General features: G+C 42.7%; 1 protein-coding gene across 4 annotated transcripts in view; it reads left to right on the top strand.

The window, feature by feature from the left end:
- Positions 1 to 13,665, top strand: part of MIA3 (MIA SH3 domain ER export factor 3) — a 28,436-nt gene extending 14,771 nt beyond the window's left edge. For 2 of the 4 annotated variants that reach the window (XM_069009477.1, XM_069009475.1), the window contains exons 7-29: positions 915 to 1,046; positions 2,257 to 2,278; positions 4,320 to 4,408; positions 4,558 to 4,635; positions 4,732 to 4,842; positions 5,675 to 5,746; positions 5,947 to 6,051; positions 6,827 to 6,949; positions 7,053 to 7,170; positions 7,859 to 7,914; positions 7,995 to 8,085; positions 8,198 to 8,336; positions 9,979 to 10,080; positions 10,181 to 10,241; positions 10,367 to 10,402; positions 10,494 to 10,561; positions 10,818 to 10,915; positions 11,031 to 11,162; positions 11,367 to 11,435; positions 11,544 to 11,620; positions 11,766 to 11,837; positions 12,442 to 12,598; positions 12,966 to 13,665. In XM_069009477.1, coding sequence (XP_068865578.1) covers positions 915 to 1,046; positions 2,257 to 2,278; positions 4,320 to 4,408; positions 4,558 to 4,635; positions 4,732 to 4,842; positions 5,675 to 5,746; positions 5,947 to 6,051; positions 6,827 to 6,949; positions 7,053 to 7,170; positions 7,859 to 7,914; positions 7,995 to 8,085; positions 8,198 to 8,336; positions 9,979 to 10,080; positions 10,181 to 10,241; positions 10,367 to 10,402; positions 10,494 to 10,561; positions 10,818 to 10,915; positions 11,031 to 11,162; positions 11,367 to 11,435; positions 11,544 to 11,620; positions 11,766 to 11,837; positions 12,442 to 12,598; positions 12,966 to 13,222 — 2,265 coding nt within the window. In that variant the 3' untranslated portion in view covers positions 13,223 to 13,665. The remainder of the gene's footprint in view (positions 1 to 914; positions 1,047 to 2,256; positions 2,279 to 4,319; positions 4,409 to 4,557; positions 4,636 to 4,731; positions 4,843 to 5,674; positions 5,747 to 5,946; positions 6,052 to 6,826; positions 6,950 to 7,052; positions 7,171 to 7,858; positions 7,915 to 7,994; positions 8,086 to 8,197; positions 8,337 to 9,978; positions 10,081 to 10,180; positions 10,242 to 10,366; positions 10,403 to 10,493; positions 10,562 to 10,817; positions 10,916 to 11,030; positions 11,163 to 11,366; positions 11,436 to 11,543; positions 11,621 to 11,765; positions 11,838 to 12,441; positions 12,599 to 12,965) is intronic. The other 2 variants (XM_069009476.1, XM_069009479.1) reach the window with 2 other exon arrangements.
- Positions 13,666 to 16,505: the final 2,840 nt, after the last annotated feature.

The following is a 16,505-nucleotide window of genomic DNA, read 5'->3' as shown; positions in this document are numbered from 1 at the left end:
CGGGCCGTGAGGGGCGGCGGAGGGGCTCCGGCGGCCCGACTCGGGTGCTGACACACCTCCCCCCGAGCGAGGCGGGTCCCTGAGGGGGTCACCCCGGTGTACCCTGCCGTGAGGGGGGCTGGCGTTCCGCGCCCCTGCGCCGTAATGTGGGGCAATCCCGCCGGAGCGGAGGCGGCCGCTGGCGTCAGGGATCGCTGCCCGGCCTCCGTGGATGGCGGGGAGAGCTCGCCCCTCGGCCGGGCTCTGCAGGGGCAGGTGTGCGCCCTCCTTTCCGTCCCCGCCTCTGCCGGCTGTGGAGAAGGTAGGGAGAGAGGGTAGACAGGAGGAAAGGAAGGGAGAAGGCTGCGGCACCCGTGTGGCTCGCACAATTTGTTCCCTGAGAGCCGTGTCATGTCACTATCATGTACCAGGCATTCGCACCTTCCCCAGGTGCTCTCTGGCCTCCATGTAGAGGAGGAGACTCATGGCATATGACCCTCTGGCCGGGGCAACAGCTGGGAGAAGATCTGAGCCGTTGTCACTGGATTGGTACGGGCATCAGACGTAAAACTGTTTGGGTTTTCTTCCCTATAGTTTTTCATCCTTGTAGCTTTATTTGGAGACAGGTCAAATAACTACCACTGCTATGTAACGCAAATTGTGTGCATCAGCTCATTTTGGTGTGGCTGTTCTTTGCCAGCAGACTGCCACTATCAGGTGTCCTCCTGATATTCGGGAGTTTTGCATCGAAACGAGAGCACCGGCTGCTCTGTGGTTTTCTTCATTTTCGGTTTTCAGTTTGCAGAAAAACTGCAAGAAACCTCTAGATGGTTCGCTGGCTTTGTGAGAGGAATAAAGGCACCTGTCAGAATGCTTGTTTTACCTCTCTGTTTAGTGAAAACATACTCATAGCTGTCACTGCTGTCGGTTTGCAGTTGGTCGCCACGCTGCCTGAGGAAATGCGTCCTGGGCCTGATTTCCATGGACTTCCATGGGAGCCTGTTATTATAACTGCCTTAGTGGGAATTGTTTCACTTGCTTTATTTTTCTGGAGAACCTGCCTTTCAGTGAGTATACTTGATGCTTGCGAGCCTGCTGATGTTTCACTAATTGAGTGGTCCTTTGTATGGTTAAACTGTTTCAGCGTTAGTGGTGTCAAAGCAATATGTAGTCTTTTGTGTTTTTACTTTTTCTGTTTGGAGCATTAGTGGGAACTAAATGCTGGGCTGAGTGGCTAAAGTAACTTGCAGTGCTAAGAAGCATTTTCTGTAAGCTGTTAATTGAAGATTGCTTAGTAAGAGGCATTTTTGAAAGCAAAATAGAGGAGTATCATGTAAATAAAGAAGGCTGGGGAAAGGGTCAGCATATCTTTGATATGAGAAACCTTCCATGTGCTTGAGCCTGTTGCTGGCTATATCCAAAACAAGCAGTTAATGCTCCCCACTTCATGTTGTCTAACTGCACTTAGAAACCTAAACCCATGATATTAATTCTCATTGGAGAGCCTCTTCCATTTGTCCTCATTCCTACATGGATAATTTTCTGTGCAACAAAAAGTCTTATCACCAGCTCTCAACTATGGCAGTGCTTCTCCTTGGGATCTGAGACATGAGAATCAAATAGGCAGATTGCTTTTACAGCTGTCCAGTTTAGTCACGATATGTTCTGGAAGTTTGTGGAATACTTTATATTTGCTTGACAAAAATAAATTAAAACTTTGTTATCTATAACAATATTGATACTGTTTCTCCTTTCCTAGTTTTGGTATTGAATACGCTGGGTCAGTTTCAAATGCCAAATGGTGTTAATAGAGCAGCATAAAAAAGCTTCTGAAATTCTTCTTTTACTGTGTTACTCAGTGTTAATTTCGAAATGAGCACCTGTCATGTAAACATATTGCTTTAAAGGGCACAGAACCGGGATGCAAGGTTTTTTTTGTGTTTGCAAGTTTGTGGCTGTGGTTTGATACAAAATGGCTTCATTTTCTGTGCAAATTGGCTGTGGGCAGTTACTGGTATCCCCTTAGGGAGTGAGTAAACAGAGGTTTACTGAGGCTCTCGGACAGGGCTTTAGCCTGGGAGCTTTTATTAGAAAACAGCTTAAGCTCGTTTGTAGTGTTACTCAACACTCATTGGCAGTGATAGATGTGTTTTCCATATGCTGCTTTAACCTGCGTGTAAGTGGTCCCCATAGGGAATATTAATAACATTTTTCACTTACCACTTTTTAGGGCTAATCTTTTTGTTTGTCTTTTTGTTTGTTTGTTCTCTTCTGTAGGTAAAGAGTAGAATATACCAAGGTAAGTTGCTCTCTACTTTTCAGTGCAGTTGATGTTTAGGTGTAAAAGTTTCGAAGATTTATACTGTTTCAGAGGACCAAGTATTCATCTTCGCTCCCTTTCAAGGAGAATGCTCAGTCCAAGGTTACAGTGTAAGCTTGGCCAGTAAATGATACTTAGTTGAATCTGAGGGTTTAAATTTTGCCTCTGATAATGCTTTGATCAGGAGAAACAATGCGGCTTGCACCTGCAAAATAAAGGGTAAGGAAAAGCTCCACATCGTTCAACATAAATATGAGCCACTGGGTCATGGGACAGTTTGTTTCTGTTTTCTGACCAGCAGGGTGTCTGCTTTTGCTTGCTCTTTCTCTCAGAAAGCAGGAGCTGGTTCCTCTTGTTTTTTGGATTGAGGGGAGCCTGGAACTGACTGCTGTGCAAAGAGACTCTAAATGTAGATCTAGATATGCAGGTATTCCTGTGGCCAGCACATCACTTTTTACAAGAGGTTTCTCTCCAGCTTCAGGTTTATAAAATTAAAGTGTACTGAATTAAAAAAAAATTCAAAGTAGGGTGATTGCTGGAACTCATAATTGAATAAAAAATGAAAATATGGAAGAATTGTCTTCATAGGCACTCTTTGCCTCTTCCTCCCTCCCTCACAAACCATTTTACTTACCATTCATTCTTCTCTAGTTTCATTGTGGTTATACTGCAGTTTTCTTCTGTACAGTTAATGCAGAACTAATGAGCTGAAAAAAGTCCATCTTAGATCTCTAAGGTGATTTCTATAGTGCAGGAAAAATATTGGTATTGGTAGTGCAGAAATTACTTAGCAGCCCACCCTAAAAAACTGAGGAACATGGATTTAATTCTACCACCCAAATACTTTTCTCTTTAATGCTGTATAGAAACTACTAAAGATAAGAACAAATAGATATTCTTCAAGTGTGATACAGGCCATGTCGTTACTAAAATCTTTATCCAAAATAGAGGAATATTAACAGTGACAAAAATGCTTTAAAACATAGATTACATTTGGAGTCCCTAGGATAAAAATCTATTATCCTCTCTTAATGACAGTAGTAAAATTAGGAGGCCAAGCTAGTGCAGGGATTGCTGCTTCCCTTAAATTGCTGAGAGCTGTCTTGAACCTTAGCAGCCACTTGCTGTCTCTCCTCTGCCCAAAGTGGGAAAGGCCAGGGATGCACTGTCCCAGGAGGCCTCGTGTGGGAGGGAAAGGAGGAGTAGCAGTTGCCATTGCACTCTGTGGGATGCAGGTGGAACAACCAGTGCTCCTTGTTGTGCTGCAGGATTTGCTGTGAGGTAAATGGCACTTGAGGCACTCAGATCCAGACCAAGGTGGCTTAGGACTTGAAAAAGAACAGCAGTTGGGTGGTTTTTAAATAATTCACAATAAAATAATTGAAGTATGTTAAAAGATTTTCATTGAATCCTAAGGGTTGGTGGGTGGCTTGTTGAGGGTGAGAAGCAAATTCATGCCTAAAGGCTGCTGCTTGGTCACAGGCCTTTTGAGGTCTAAGCAGAGCAGTTCCTTAAGACCTACCAGTGCTGTCTCCCAGCTGACAGTCTCTGTTCTGTTCCCAGCAGATCTTTCAGAGCTTTCATCCTCTTACCTTTGCCCACGAAACATTCAGCTTCAATAGAGCAGAAAGGGAAGGTTGTTAGGGAAAGTGTGGCATCTCCCTGAGTGTCTGAGCAATGTTCTGAGACTGCTCTGAGATCCTCGCTGTTGACTCTTCCCCTGAACACATCTCAGCTGTGTGTAGCCAGCACCTCACTCTGGTCTGGGTTCTGGGAGCAGCTTCTGTGAAGTGGATGCAGGAGCTTTGTGCTTTGTGTCATCTTTACTGTCTTGTTTTCAATCCTAACTTTAAGTGAAAGCTAGAGATGCAGAAAGGGCTGACAGACAAGGAATTACCACTGTCCTGATTTATGCTTTAGTTATTATCTGAAAATATTCCTTGAAGTGGTAGTAATGATAACTGATTTTTTTCCCCAGCATATGAAGTACAGTTACTGTAAGCTTTCTTTTTCTTCCTAGTGACAGAAAAACAACTTGCTGAAAAGATTAAAAACCTTCTGCAAGAAAAAACTGAAATCTTAGAAAAGTTGTCAGAATATGATCAAAAGGTATTGTTCTAAGTTGTTCTTTGCTTCCTCATTTTGTTATTGCTTTAATGACACAGTCAATGCAACATCTAATATATTTTTATTTTCTGTTCATACTGAATATTATGTTGACAATTTCCTCAGTTCTGTGTGGTTGTTTCTGTGCTTAGATAAAGGAGGCAAAGGAGTCTGTGAAAGTGGCCCAAGAACAAAAAGACATTCTCTCAGATGAAACTGTAGGGCTTAAGGTAAGAGAAAGTTAACTGTCTCTGTACTGAAAGCAGAAATACAAATAAAAATAGTTTGCTTTAGGTTGGTCGTTTGCACCTTTTTTTTTTTTTAAGGACACTGTCAAAGAACTGGAAGAAGCAAATCAGCAGCTAGATAACAAAGTGAAAAATCTGCACACCATGCTTGAAACAGAGAGAAAAAAGAATGAGAAGAAACAGAACAAGGTTAGAACAATTACACTTGTGTCTTGCATTGTCCTTAGCTTGATGTGCCCTAAAAACTGGTCATGACCTGATGGGTTAGATAGAGGTAGAACAAACAAGGTGAGTCACCTCAAAAAGCGAGATCAAATGAAATTTTAGGTTTATCCCAAGATCAAAGGATTAGTCTGTTGATTTATTTTGTTTGGGTTTTTTGTGGGATTTTGTAGGGTTTGGGGTATTTTTGTAAGATCTTGATGGACTTGTGTGGCTATGTGCTTTCACATACAAACAGACGTATTCAAGTCATGGGCTAGGCCAGTACTTCCTAGCTGGAGACAGGAAGTTTCTTGACAATATAAGCTGGAAGTTTCAGGTTGGTAAGAGACATTTTCTTGTACTCAGAGCAGCATTTAGTTCTACAGTAAGTGTGAAGATCTCTAAGCTGCCCCTCTTTCTTGTCCAGAGGTATTTGTTTTCTCTTTCTTCTTCTTTTTAAACCCTGATTTTTCTGTATCAACAAGCTCTTTGGCCTTGTTTTGGTCAAAGGTTGCTGCTCATGATAGCAGCACACGTTCCTCTTGTTGTGGGCTGCACAGGTGTACGGGGAACTTCCTGGCCACAGGCAGGCGGAGTCGGGGGTAAAAGTTGATTTGAATGTGCTGAATGTTTCTATTCCTTACCTTATTGATAAGGCAGTGCTATGTTGCTGCCAGCTAATGGATGCTTTAAATGGAAGTTTGTTGGTGTTTTGACTTTGCTTCTACGCTTCCAGATGACACGGGTTAAATAATTACTCAGGCTGAGGTATGTGTCAGGATAACACTAAGTCACTGCTCATCTTTTTCTTATATAGCTCTCTGAAACCCAGAAATCCTTGGAAAAACTTCAGGAAGCTATCACTATGCATTCTGCAGAGCTTTCAGAGGTAAAGCATTATTTATACCCCCTCAACAGTCACAAATTTTTATACCAGGAAAATTAGTATCTATGGAATAGAAGATGCTGGCTTGGCAGGTTGCATGTTGTTTGTGCATATGTACCTTTTTCTTTTCCATTTAACCAGTTTTTGTGTAGCTCTTGCTCCACTGTAGTTTGTCGTCTTCTTCCTTTTTATTTCGTGTGTAGGTGCAGATAGCCCTTAATGAAGCTAAACTGAGTGAAGAAAAGGTGAAATCTGAGCTTCATCATGTGCAGGAAGAGAATGCTAGACTGAAAAAGAGCAAGGAGCAGGTAAGTTATGCTGAGGCCAGGCAACCTTGTCTTTCAAACAAAATATCTGGCCTTTATTCCTAGTTTTTTTGAGTGTAGCTTCAGCATGTCTCTCTTTTCTTAACATGGCAGAATTCCACGTTTTCTATTACTATGATAAAATTTAAATGCTTTGTGCCTGCTTGCATAGGCTGTTTGTGCAGCTGAGCCACATCTCTGGTACAAAGGCTTTGCCAGTTCCCCTGATGCAGTTTTTGTCAGCAAAGTCACAGAAAGTCTGTGCTTATGGGGTAGTCAAGGCATGATGGAGAGATTGCCACTTGGGGTCAGGGCTCAAGGAGGTAATGGTAAAGAATTGCCAGAAAGCAATTCTGAAGCCAAGATAATGGGGAGGACTTTTAGCCCTGAAATTTTGGGATAGTTCTTTTCCAAATAATTATAAATATCTCTTTTCATTCTTCATATATGAAGTATGTGGCTTTTAAGGAATGTGTTTTGATTACCTCTGGACTGCAATTAATTCCTCATATTTTGAGGTGTGTGAGCAGTCTGATGTTGGGATGTTAGCTGAGAAAATGTCAGATTTTTAAAGTCACCTAATAATAAACTGCAGAAAGATTCCCAGCATCCAGTTCTGCCAGTGGAGTAGCAATGAGCCTGTAACTGAAGTTCACCCTTTATCTGTGACCCGTGGTGATCAGTTATCACCAAAGCTGGTGGTAAAATAGACTTTAATTACCTACACCATGCACTAAAAATAAAGCAAGTAATCATCTTGCTTTGGTGCTTCATACAGCTGCTGAAAGAAGCTGAAGGTTGGAGTGAGAGGCATTCTGAGCTCCGTGAGCAGATTCAACTGTATCAGAAATCTCAGAAGGACATAGAAGAGACACTTGCCTACAAAGAAAATGAAATTGAAGTAGGTCCTCTACAACCAGCTTGCTTTCAGTATTATGTATCATAAAATACTCTGGTATACTTCACAAAATGCAGAGCAGTTGAATCTTTGATTTCTTTACTAGGTTTTAACCAACTGCATTATGCAGCTGAAGCAGCTGGACATGGATTCAGAGGCGCAGAAGGATGACAAAGGGTGTGAGTGGAGCCCAGGAGATGATCTGGCCAATGGAGAGTTGCCAGGTACAGTGATCCCACCTGAGGATCATGTGGTGGTGTGCTTGTGGCATGTTACAGAGGGAACAAGGGGAATCCATGCATATAGAGCTGCCTGTGGGTTGAGAGGCTGCCTGCTGGAATCCTCAAACACAAAATATACCTAACTGAAGGGAGGAACTGGCAACAAGGTCAATAATTGCTTTTAGATTACCTTTAAGGTAAACCATGAGTGTAATGACATGGTTGTAAAGACTGTGTATAAAGGTTAGTAATTAAGAGCATTCCAAAAGCTGAGAGTCTCAGCTTTGTTGTTCTGCTACGTTTATTTTTGATATGAATTTTTAATGAGCTTTCTGCTTGCCTCCAGATAAATAACTAATTTAGGTAACCACGTTTTTTAAATCTGAAAGACCAAAATAGATGTTTTCAAAACTATTCAGGCAGTTTGTCATTTGTGATGTTGCACATGTATTTGTTGCATCTGGTTTTGAAATCCTTTTTTATTCCTTTTTTTTTTCCCTTTTTCCTACTTATAGTGTATGTGGGCTGGAAATTCCAAGTTCTTGATTTTTCTTTTGTTTTTTTTTTTTTTGACCATGTAAGGAAGGAGATCTATCCTAATTAAAGTGTAGGGAGTGTTACTTTTAACAGTTGTCCACAGACTTGTTCACAGTTAAAAACCAGGGAAAACAAAGATATTTTTCTCTTTTAGATATTGAGAGTGAGAAAATGAAGACTCAGATTAAGCAGATGATGGATGTCTCCAGGGTATGTTGCACAAGTGTCTAATAAATGCAGTCACGTTTCTGCTATGCCTATGATCATGAACTCTCTGCTCCTTTTTTCAGGTCAAAACAATGTTATCCATAGTTGAAGAAGACAGAAATCTTCTGCAGTCCAAACTGAATGATGAGGTAACAGCAAGACACGAGCTGGAAGGTAGGTTTAGCAAAATAACTGCTTAGGATGAAGTGCTATTGGTGGCTTAAAAAGAAAGAGAGCAGCATATAAGTGACCATAATGGTTCTTACTGCAACTTCTTCTCCAACAGAGAAGATAAAAACATTGGAACATGACTCCTCTTCGTTGCAGTCAGCCAAAACTCAACTGGAAAATGAATGCAAAACTCTTCAGCAGAAAGTAGAGATACTTGGTGAACTGTACCAGCAGAAGGAGATGGCACTCCAGAAGTAAGCCTTTCCTTACTCTGTCTGTTGTACTGTGGGCACTGTCCAAATGCTCTTCACTCAGAAAGGTCAAAGAACTTGGAAGTTGTGGTTGGAATAAGTGATGGCTACTGTTTCAGTACAGCTGAGGCTGGTACCCTCTCTTTACTTTTGCCACTATTCCAGAGATTCTAAAAAAAGACTGTCAGTGTGCACACACAGTATTGCTTGCTACTTTTAAACTTCTGGAGAGGGCAGGTGGGTGGCTTGGTCTGCAAATTCTGTGGTTGCTCTGTTACATCATCCAGAAGTGTCAAGGAGAACATAGGGGCCATTAAGATTTGTTTCTGTTACTCTGACTTCAGTTCAGTGAGCCTAATTCTCATAATGTAGAAACTTTAGTATTTCAGCCTTGTGAGCTTCTTGCATTCTCAAAGGGCTAAATGAAGGCTGAGTTGGTGATGGCAGCTGACAGGAATGAATTGTCAGTGGTGAGGATCTGTTGTGTGCCTGTGTTCATTCCTCATTCATTTATTTACTTATTGGAATGTCTGTAATACCGTATCAGTTTTGTGGAGAACACTGGAGAATGGGATTCAGGGACATTCTCAGCTAAATTCTGCAGGAAAGCTGAAATTGTGATGGAGAAGCAATTGAAATTCCTAAGGTTTGAGTGTGTTGGCTGGGGGAGGCACAGGGTTGGAACAAGCGCAAGGTTGGAACTGGGGCTGTAGTGAAACTGCCTGACCTTGTAACTTCCATGGATCCATGTGTAATAAACTTAGAATGGAGAGGTGGGGAGGGTAGCCCACCCTTCAGGGAAAACTTCTCTTGACCTCTGTGAAGAACTTCTGTTCCTTCCAAGACATACAGGAGATTACACTGCCTTTAGTACTTATTGATTAGCATGAAGAACTTACTGATTTTTTTTTTTTTTTTTTTTCTGGAAAACTGCTTTGACTTTTAGCCAAGGAAATGGATTATGTTGAACTGGCTATTAGTAACAGTTAACTTGCTACTGGTTTAATGGTTCCAGTTTTGTGGGATAGCTCTTGTAAGTTAGGAACACACTATGGACCTTTTAAATATTCCAGAAAAATGTCAAAAATAAAAAAAATAAAATGAACCATGAGGTTATAAAAAGACTGTGGAAATTGATTGTGTAGCAAATTGGTATGCAGAATGCTTGGAAAAAGCTTCCCACACGGTTAATAACTATCGAACGTGTTTGTCACTTGGGCCCTCAATTTGCCCCTTCTCACCACACACTCATTTCTTCATTTCCCGTGGTTAGTGTCAGTCCAGCAGACTTTCTTGTTTTTACCTCCATAAATCTTGATTGCCATCTGTGGAATTGCTAGGAAAACTACAGGATCTGAAGGGATGAACTGTCTGCAGTTGATAGATTCTGACATCTTCAGAGGCTGACAGAACTTTCTAGTCAACTCCATGTCCGTAATTTTAAGGTTTTATACACAAATCTTTTGTCTGTTGGTTTCAAGAGACAGGATTTCTGTCTCTCTTTCTAAAAAATCTTTTTCTCTCTATGACCTCACACATTATTATAGATTTTGATATTGTCATTGGCAGGGGAATACCTAGATTTCGAGTTGTAATAGATGTAGAATGCTGGACTATATGGTGGATTTTGTTTTTCTCTATGCAGAAAACTAACCCAGGAAGAGTATGAGCGTCAGGAGAAGGAGCAGAAATTGTGTGCTGCAGATGAAAAAGCCGTGCTGGCCATTGAGGAAGTGAAAGTTTACAAGTAACTTGAATTTCTGAAGATTACAATTTTCCTTCTATCTCACCTACTGATGAAAATTCATTCAACTGTCTCTCCTTCCACTCTTTTTCCTTTTGTACAGGCAAAGGATCCAAGATATGGAAGAAGAATTGCAAAAAACAGAGAGATCTTACAAAAACCAGGTAAACTTGTTGCTTGCTGGTTATTGTGTCATCTTCTACTGCATCATTCCAGTACTCTGTGGTGAGTTATTGGAAATACTGGTAGCTGGATAAAAACTTACTAACTTCTTTTCTTTTCTTCTCAGATTGCTGTTCATGAGAAAAAGGCACATGACAACTGGGTAAGAATGTTCTTCCTTTTCTGATGCCAACAGTTTGTATTTGATTTCACATCAGTGCCATTAATGCAATTGACAAAATTTTCCCTCCCAGCTCATTGCCCGCTCGGCCGAGAGAGCTCTGGCTGAAGAGAAAAGAGAAGCAGCCAACCTGAGGCAGAAGTAAGTACAGAAAAGACCCTCCCTATTGCTCTTTGAACGTGCTGGGAGTTGCTTGGGGGAGAAGAAGCTCAGAATATGCAGTGCATTTTTAAGTTACTAATTTTAACTACTGTTAAACTGTTTTGATGGTTAAAATAGCATTTCTTAGTGAAAGCTGTAACATTTTACAATGTAGTTTGCCTTGTTACATTGTAATAGATACAACTCACATGTATTGCTTGAATAATAGTAAGAGACCTTTATTTTTCAAAATCAGATTAATAGAAGTAAACCAAAAAATCATCATGCTTCAAAGACCAGTCATTGTAAAGCCAACTCCAGGCAGACCTGATCGCCAAATCCCACCACGACGAGGTAAATGCTGCTGGTTCTCCCAAATCTTTGGTCTTGGAGTCAGTACCTCATAAAAATATAGGGCTGTGATAAATTGTAGAAAAGCAAATCAAGTGGTTTTAATTCTTTGGCACAGGGCCCTTAAGCAGAGATGGCTCTTCTGGCCCATCACCTGTGAGTGGAGGAAATCCATCCCCCACACAGATGATTGATGTCCCTGCCCGGCCCCTCTCTGCTCCTCGAAGGGAAGGTGCAAGGGGTGAATTTGGTAAGTAGTGAAGCTCCCCTTTTTTGACAACTCTTGTGCTACAAGCCCAGGAACACTAAGCTCAGATCTTGGTTCTAGGAATAGTGTTGATATTGATAACTGCTTTATTAATACACAAATGAGTGGTTGGTGGTGGGTTTTTTTTAAGAGAAATAGCTCAGGCCCATGTTCTTTAGGGTCTCTGGGGTTCTTGTTTCTCTTAAGGTACAATGGTGGATGGCCCCCCTGCCCCACGACGGCCACCAGAGCTACCTGGAAGGATGTCTGTTCCTGGTAAGCTGTGTAGTCTGCAACTTACTCTCTCCCTTCAAAAACGCAATTTTAAACCCACCTTCCTTACCTTACACATGGTAGGACACTTATTTGTGGCTCTCTTTTTAGATATCGGGCCTGCTGTGGCATCCCTGATCAGCAGTGAGCCAAGAACCTCCTCCCCTTCCACAGCAATGGATGGAGTGGTGAGTTGAGAACATCCCAACCTTCAGGAAGCCTTTCCTAATACATGATTCACTGTACTTCCTGCTGCTTCTTTAACTGTATCATGTTCTGTCTTGTCTATATCCTGTCACTATCCCTATTTGCTGTCCAAAAAAACCCCAAAAGCAACCCTCTCCCAAAGAGTCTGAAGCCCCCAGTGTAACTACAGATTCACCTTCTTCCATGGAACCAGCTGCAGTGAGTATTTCGAGGCTGGACATGGTGATGCTGCTTTGATGGAGAGGAGTAACAGGCTTGGTGTTCTGAACTGCTGAATAACAAGTGCTCTGTGGAACTAACCAAGGGCTTGTCCCTCTGTCTCAAAGAGCTTCTCTAATGATGAGCAGTTGTGCTCTGGCTGTTGTGGGATTGAGGAAAGGAGATGCTTCTTGTTAAGGACTGTGGGCAAACACTTTGGAGTGACTACAACAATAATCATAAGTAGTTGACTTGTGGTGTTTAAGTACAATTCCATGTGTAATTCAAAGTTCCAGGTCCTTTACTAAAGGACACCTCAACAGGGATTGAACTTTTCTTTAGTACAGCTTCATCTAAATGAACTTGTCTCACTACCCACTCACTCCTGAGTAGTGCCAGCAGTGTTCTGGGAGAAGGGATGATGATGGTGCAGTAGCTGTCCCTGTTTTCTGCCTGGTTAATGTGGAGTATGTTGGGGGTTATTTTTCTTTCTTTCCCCCGCCCCTTGTACGTGTTTGCCTCTGGGTGAGCAGACAGGTTGTTCAGCAGTGTCAGTGCTTGTCTGCTGCAGTAACTCACTGATGTGTAACCTCATCTTGCCCAGGGTAACGCTGGTGCCAAAGGCCCCTCTCCTTTCCCTGGGACACCTCTGATGAGCTCCCCAGTGCTGGGGCCTCCGCTGCCGCCACCCGTTCGCTATGGACCGCCGCCACCTCCTTTGCGGGGGCACTTCGGGCCTCGGCCTCTCCCTGGGCCCCAAGGTATGGCTGCAGGGCCCTGTGCTGGCACTGCACTTCTTGGAGTCCAACTGCAGACCCCAGATCTGCTTTTCCTTAGCACGTGGCTTCTTCAAGCTTCGTGGGCTTCAGGGCTGGCTCAGTAGGCTTGGATTGGGTGGGTTTTTTCAAGCCTCCTTCATGCCGAGGTATTTTTCCTTGTTTATTCTAAAATGCAAACCAGCAGCCAAAAGTCCCTAGAATATAATTCATGGGCTTTGAAGTCCTGCATGTGACAGTGATCCACTCCAGAGCTGCTCCAGAAAATGACAAACTGAGGAACTGATCAGGAGCTTCTCTGTTTAAGTTAAAGCAAGATTTCATTTAACTCCATGATTTCCTTTCCTTCTAGGTTGTCCTCCCTTGCCACCTCCGGCTGGAAGAGATTTCTTACCTACTCCTCGTTTAGGAATGAGAGATTTGCCTCCTGGCCCACTCCCGCCTCCTCCCGATCCCAGAGGCTACACACGTGGGCACCCTCCCTTCCGCCCCCTCGGCCCTCCTGGCCCCAGGGATTATCCTCCAGGCCCTCGGCTCCCCCCGCAGGCTTCCAGGGACTATGCTCCTTCTCCCAACAGAGACTTGCCTCCACCGGCACCCAGGGACTGAGGGCAGCCGGCCCCAAGGACTACGCACAGCCCCAGCGCAGGATCCCTGCCTGCAGCGCCCGGCCGCCTCCATGGACCTGGCTCCCATGTGCTTCCCATGGGCACAACTCTAGGAAATGGCTCTTGGTTTGAAGACATTGGTCCCATTTCAGTATATCTCAGCTTTTGCAGGATTGATTTTTATCCAGTTGCTACAGCCATCTTATGTGCATTTATGATCACAAACTCATCCATCCACTTCGGCTGCAAGAACCTTTCTGTGATGGACTTGAACCTACTCTAAAAGTGCAATAGGAAGAAAGTACCTGTGTGGAGACTTTTAATTCAATGTAGCCTTTGTAACCAGTTGGCAAATGAACTAATTTCGTTAAAAATGTAAATCAAATCATTTCCTGTGGAAATAATTTTTTAAGTAAAATGCTATCCAACCTGCCTTCTTCATCACATCATTGAGCTGCAGTTACTGTAGGCCAGGGGTTTACATGAGGACTCTGAGGTTCTGGGGTTTTTTAAAAAAGATGTCTGGTCAGAGATCAGAAGTACAAATGACACTGTATTCAAAGGAAAGTTATAATAAAAAGCAAAATTCCTTTTGCTAAATCCCGAAGGCTTTGTTTCAGTGCCATTTTTTGTTCAGAAAGAACTGGTTCAGTAATGTGACAAAGAATACTACAGTTCTGGGTACAAGAATTGAATCAAGGCCAAATTAATGCTGCTGCAGGGTAATGACCATGTTACCCTCATGCTGATCTACTCTGACACAATATGGACTTGCTTCGAGTAACGAGGACCAAGGAGGATACAGCTTCCAGAGCTGGAAACCTTGATGAAGTTGTGGAATTGACCTGTGTTTCCGCAGTGCCTCTCCACTAGAGAAACTCAGAACTTCCCAAATTGCTTTCTGCTTTTGAGAGTACCTTGCAGCATCAAGCAAAGTTTGAGAGCTGCGTTTTCATCTTCCTCAGGGTTAAGAGCAATTGAGCTTCTTTAACAGGAAGGCTGGACTTGGAGAGCCTTTTTTCTTCCATCAGAAAAGAAAGTAGCGTCTTTCTGTAAAGCAGAGTGGGGCTGTGAAACCATGTAAACCTCTACTGCAGCTACCAACACTGAATAATTTTAAAAACACACCCTACACTTGCAGTTCAAGTGTTAGTGCAAGTATTTGGAACACCAGGCCTTTGACTGTCTCGGTGAGTTTCTCACAAGTGCACTGTACAAAAGGCAGCCTGAGGGAGGAAAAAAGGAAAACAATGCAGAATAATAAAAAACCCTACTGGGAGGCCATTACAGCTTTACTGCCAGAGAACAAGCAGCCATTAAAATTGCCATCTAGGTGTTACATTCTTACAGCACAAGTGTAAAGCTTTAGATTTCAGATGAAAGACAAGCTGGAACATCACTGAAGCATAAAACAATCCCAAAGCCTGTGGTGTGTGCAGCAGCAGTCCTGGCAGTGAGACGGTTCACAGAAAAAAGGCAAGGGATAGAAGCAACTTTAAAAATGGTATTTCACACTCAACAGACATGAATTCACAATCAGTTAAATACAAAGCTCTACTTGTGTATTTAACAAAAATACTTCAAAGTTGACATTTCATATAACTGGCATTAATACAGACATCTACAAGCTGGGGAAGGGTCCAGGTAAGCAGCAGAAACGATGGGTTTGTACTTCAAGGGACAGTATTTCAGTTTGCAGGGTGGCTGATGACACATTGATGAACATCCATGATTTAAAGTCAAGTTCTCTAAGTTCAGGATCTTTCCTTCCCCATACAAGCCTTTGTGGTGCTCACTGTCTCCTCTCTCTTACCCATCCCAGCTAACAGTAAGAACTTAAAAGTTGGATGGAATCTCCCTCTGGATGCACCAGGAGTCACCTTAGACCCAACACACTCAACTGCAGTGCTTACCCTGGATGGCAGGGCTGGACTGAACTCCAGAACCAGCCCTTCCACTCTTTGGGGACACTCAGTGCCTGCAATTTCTTGGTCAGAGTAAGTTCTGAGCCAGCCAGGGGCGACTGACAAGTAAATGGGCCAAGCTCAGATTTATTTACAACCACATCCTAACTCTTTGCTCTGTCCTTTTGCAGAGTTCAAAGGATGATTTGTATTTGGTTTTTATCAGTGTAGGTATCCTCCTTTAGTCTGGTGTCCAGAATGCTGCATTCAGAGGTATTTCCATAACTCACAGGGATATCTTGATAGTCACCCATCAGCTTTAGAACCAGTGGGGTATTGTAAAGACCCATAAACAGGACATTTCACCTGCCCTTTTTCCCCTCCAACCAGCAGTGGAATTAGAGGAAGTGTTGCTGACTTCTGTTGTAACACCTAAATAATGTCATCCCTAGTTATACCAGAGCAAAGAAAGGCAAGAAGATTAGGACATTCAAAACCAGCTTTTTATCCTAATCAACATGGTAAAGCTAAAAATGCTGAACAGCTGAGTGGAGAAAGACAAACAGCATGAAGAAAAGTAACATCCCTTCCCTTAACACATGATGTAACATCTTGCGGTGAGGTGACAGAAAAGAGGAACGGATGATACACCTGCATCCAGGCTGTTAAAAATAATTGACACTAGTTTGGGAGCTGGGTCTTTAGTTAGCATAGCAGAGTATTCAGGCACTAGTTAGATATGCAAGAAGTTTATCAAACCATAAAGTATCATATTAAATATCCACGCAAATATATGAAAGATTTGACTGGGTTCTACTTCTGTCCCTTTTTCAGGTCAAAAGGTGAATGCAAGTGTGTCATAATAAGCCAATGTCCTGCAGCTTATTACACACCAAATCAAAAATATAGAAAATAAATGATAATCCTATCTACTTACATAAAAAGGCAATTTTTTGAGTAAGTTTCCAGACTTGCACAAAATATGCAGAAAACTGCATACAATCAGTTTCCATAAGAACAGCAGTTTCATGTAAAAGATGGGTCAGCCTGCTAGCCAGACCTACTTTATACAAAGCTCTGGAAAAATGACACTTCAACACTGAGGGCCTGTCCTGCTGTCACTGAAATGGCAAATCGCCCACTGCCACCAGGACAAAGCCCTGGAGAAGGCCTCTCTATCCCCCACCCACCTTTGCAAACCATTCTGTGACAAGATACAGAAAGTAACAGCTCTAGGAGGGAGTAACAGTGATTGCAAGGATTGTAACGTATTCAAAACTCAGGCAGGGCTGTAAAATCATAGTTCAGCGTTCTCATCTGCAGTTGTCCTCCTCCTGACCTGACCACAGGGACTTGTGGCCACCCACCTGACCCGCATTC

This window comes from Aphelocoma coerulescens, chromosome 3 (assembly GCF_041296385.1).
Source record: "Aphelocoma coerulescens isolate FSJ_1873_10779 chromosome 3, UR_Acoe_1.0, whole genome shotgun sequence".
Classification (NCBI taxonomy): Eukaryota; Metazoa; Chordata; class Aves; order Passeriformes; family Corvidae; genus Aphelocoma; species Aphelocoma coerulescens.
This window is presented reverse-complemented; position numbering and strand designations above follow the sequence as displayed.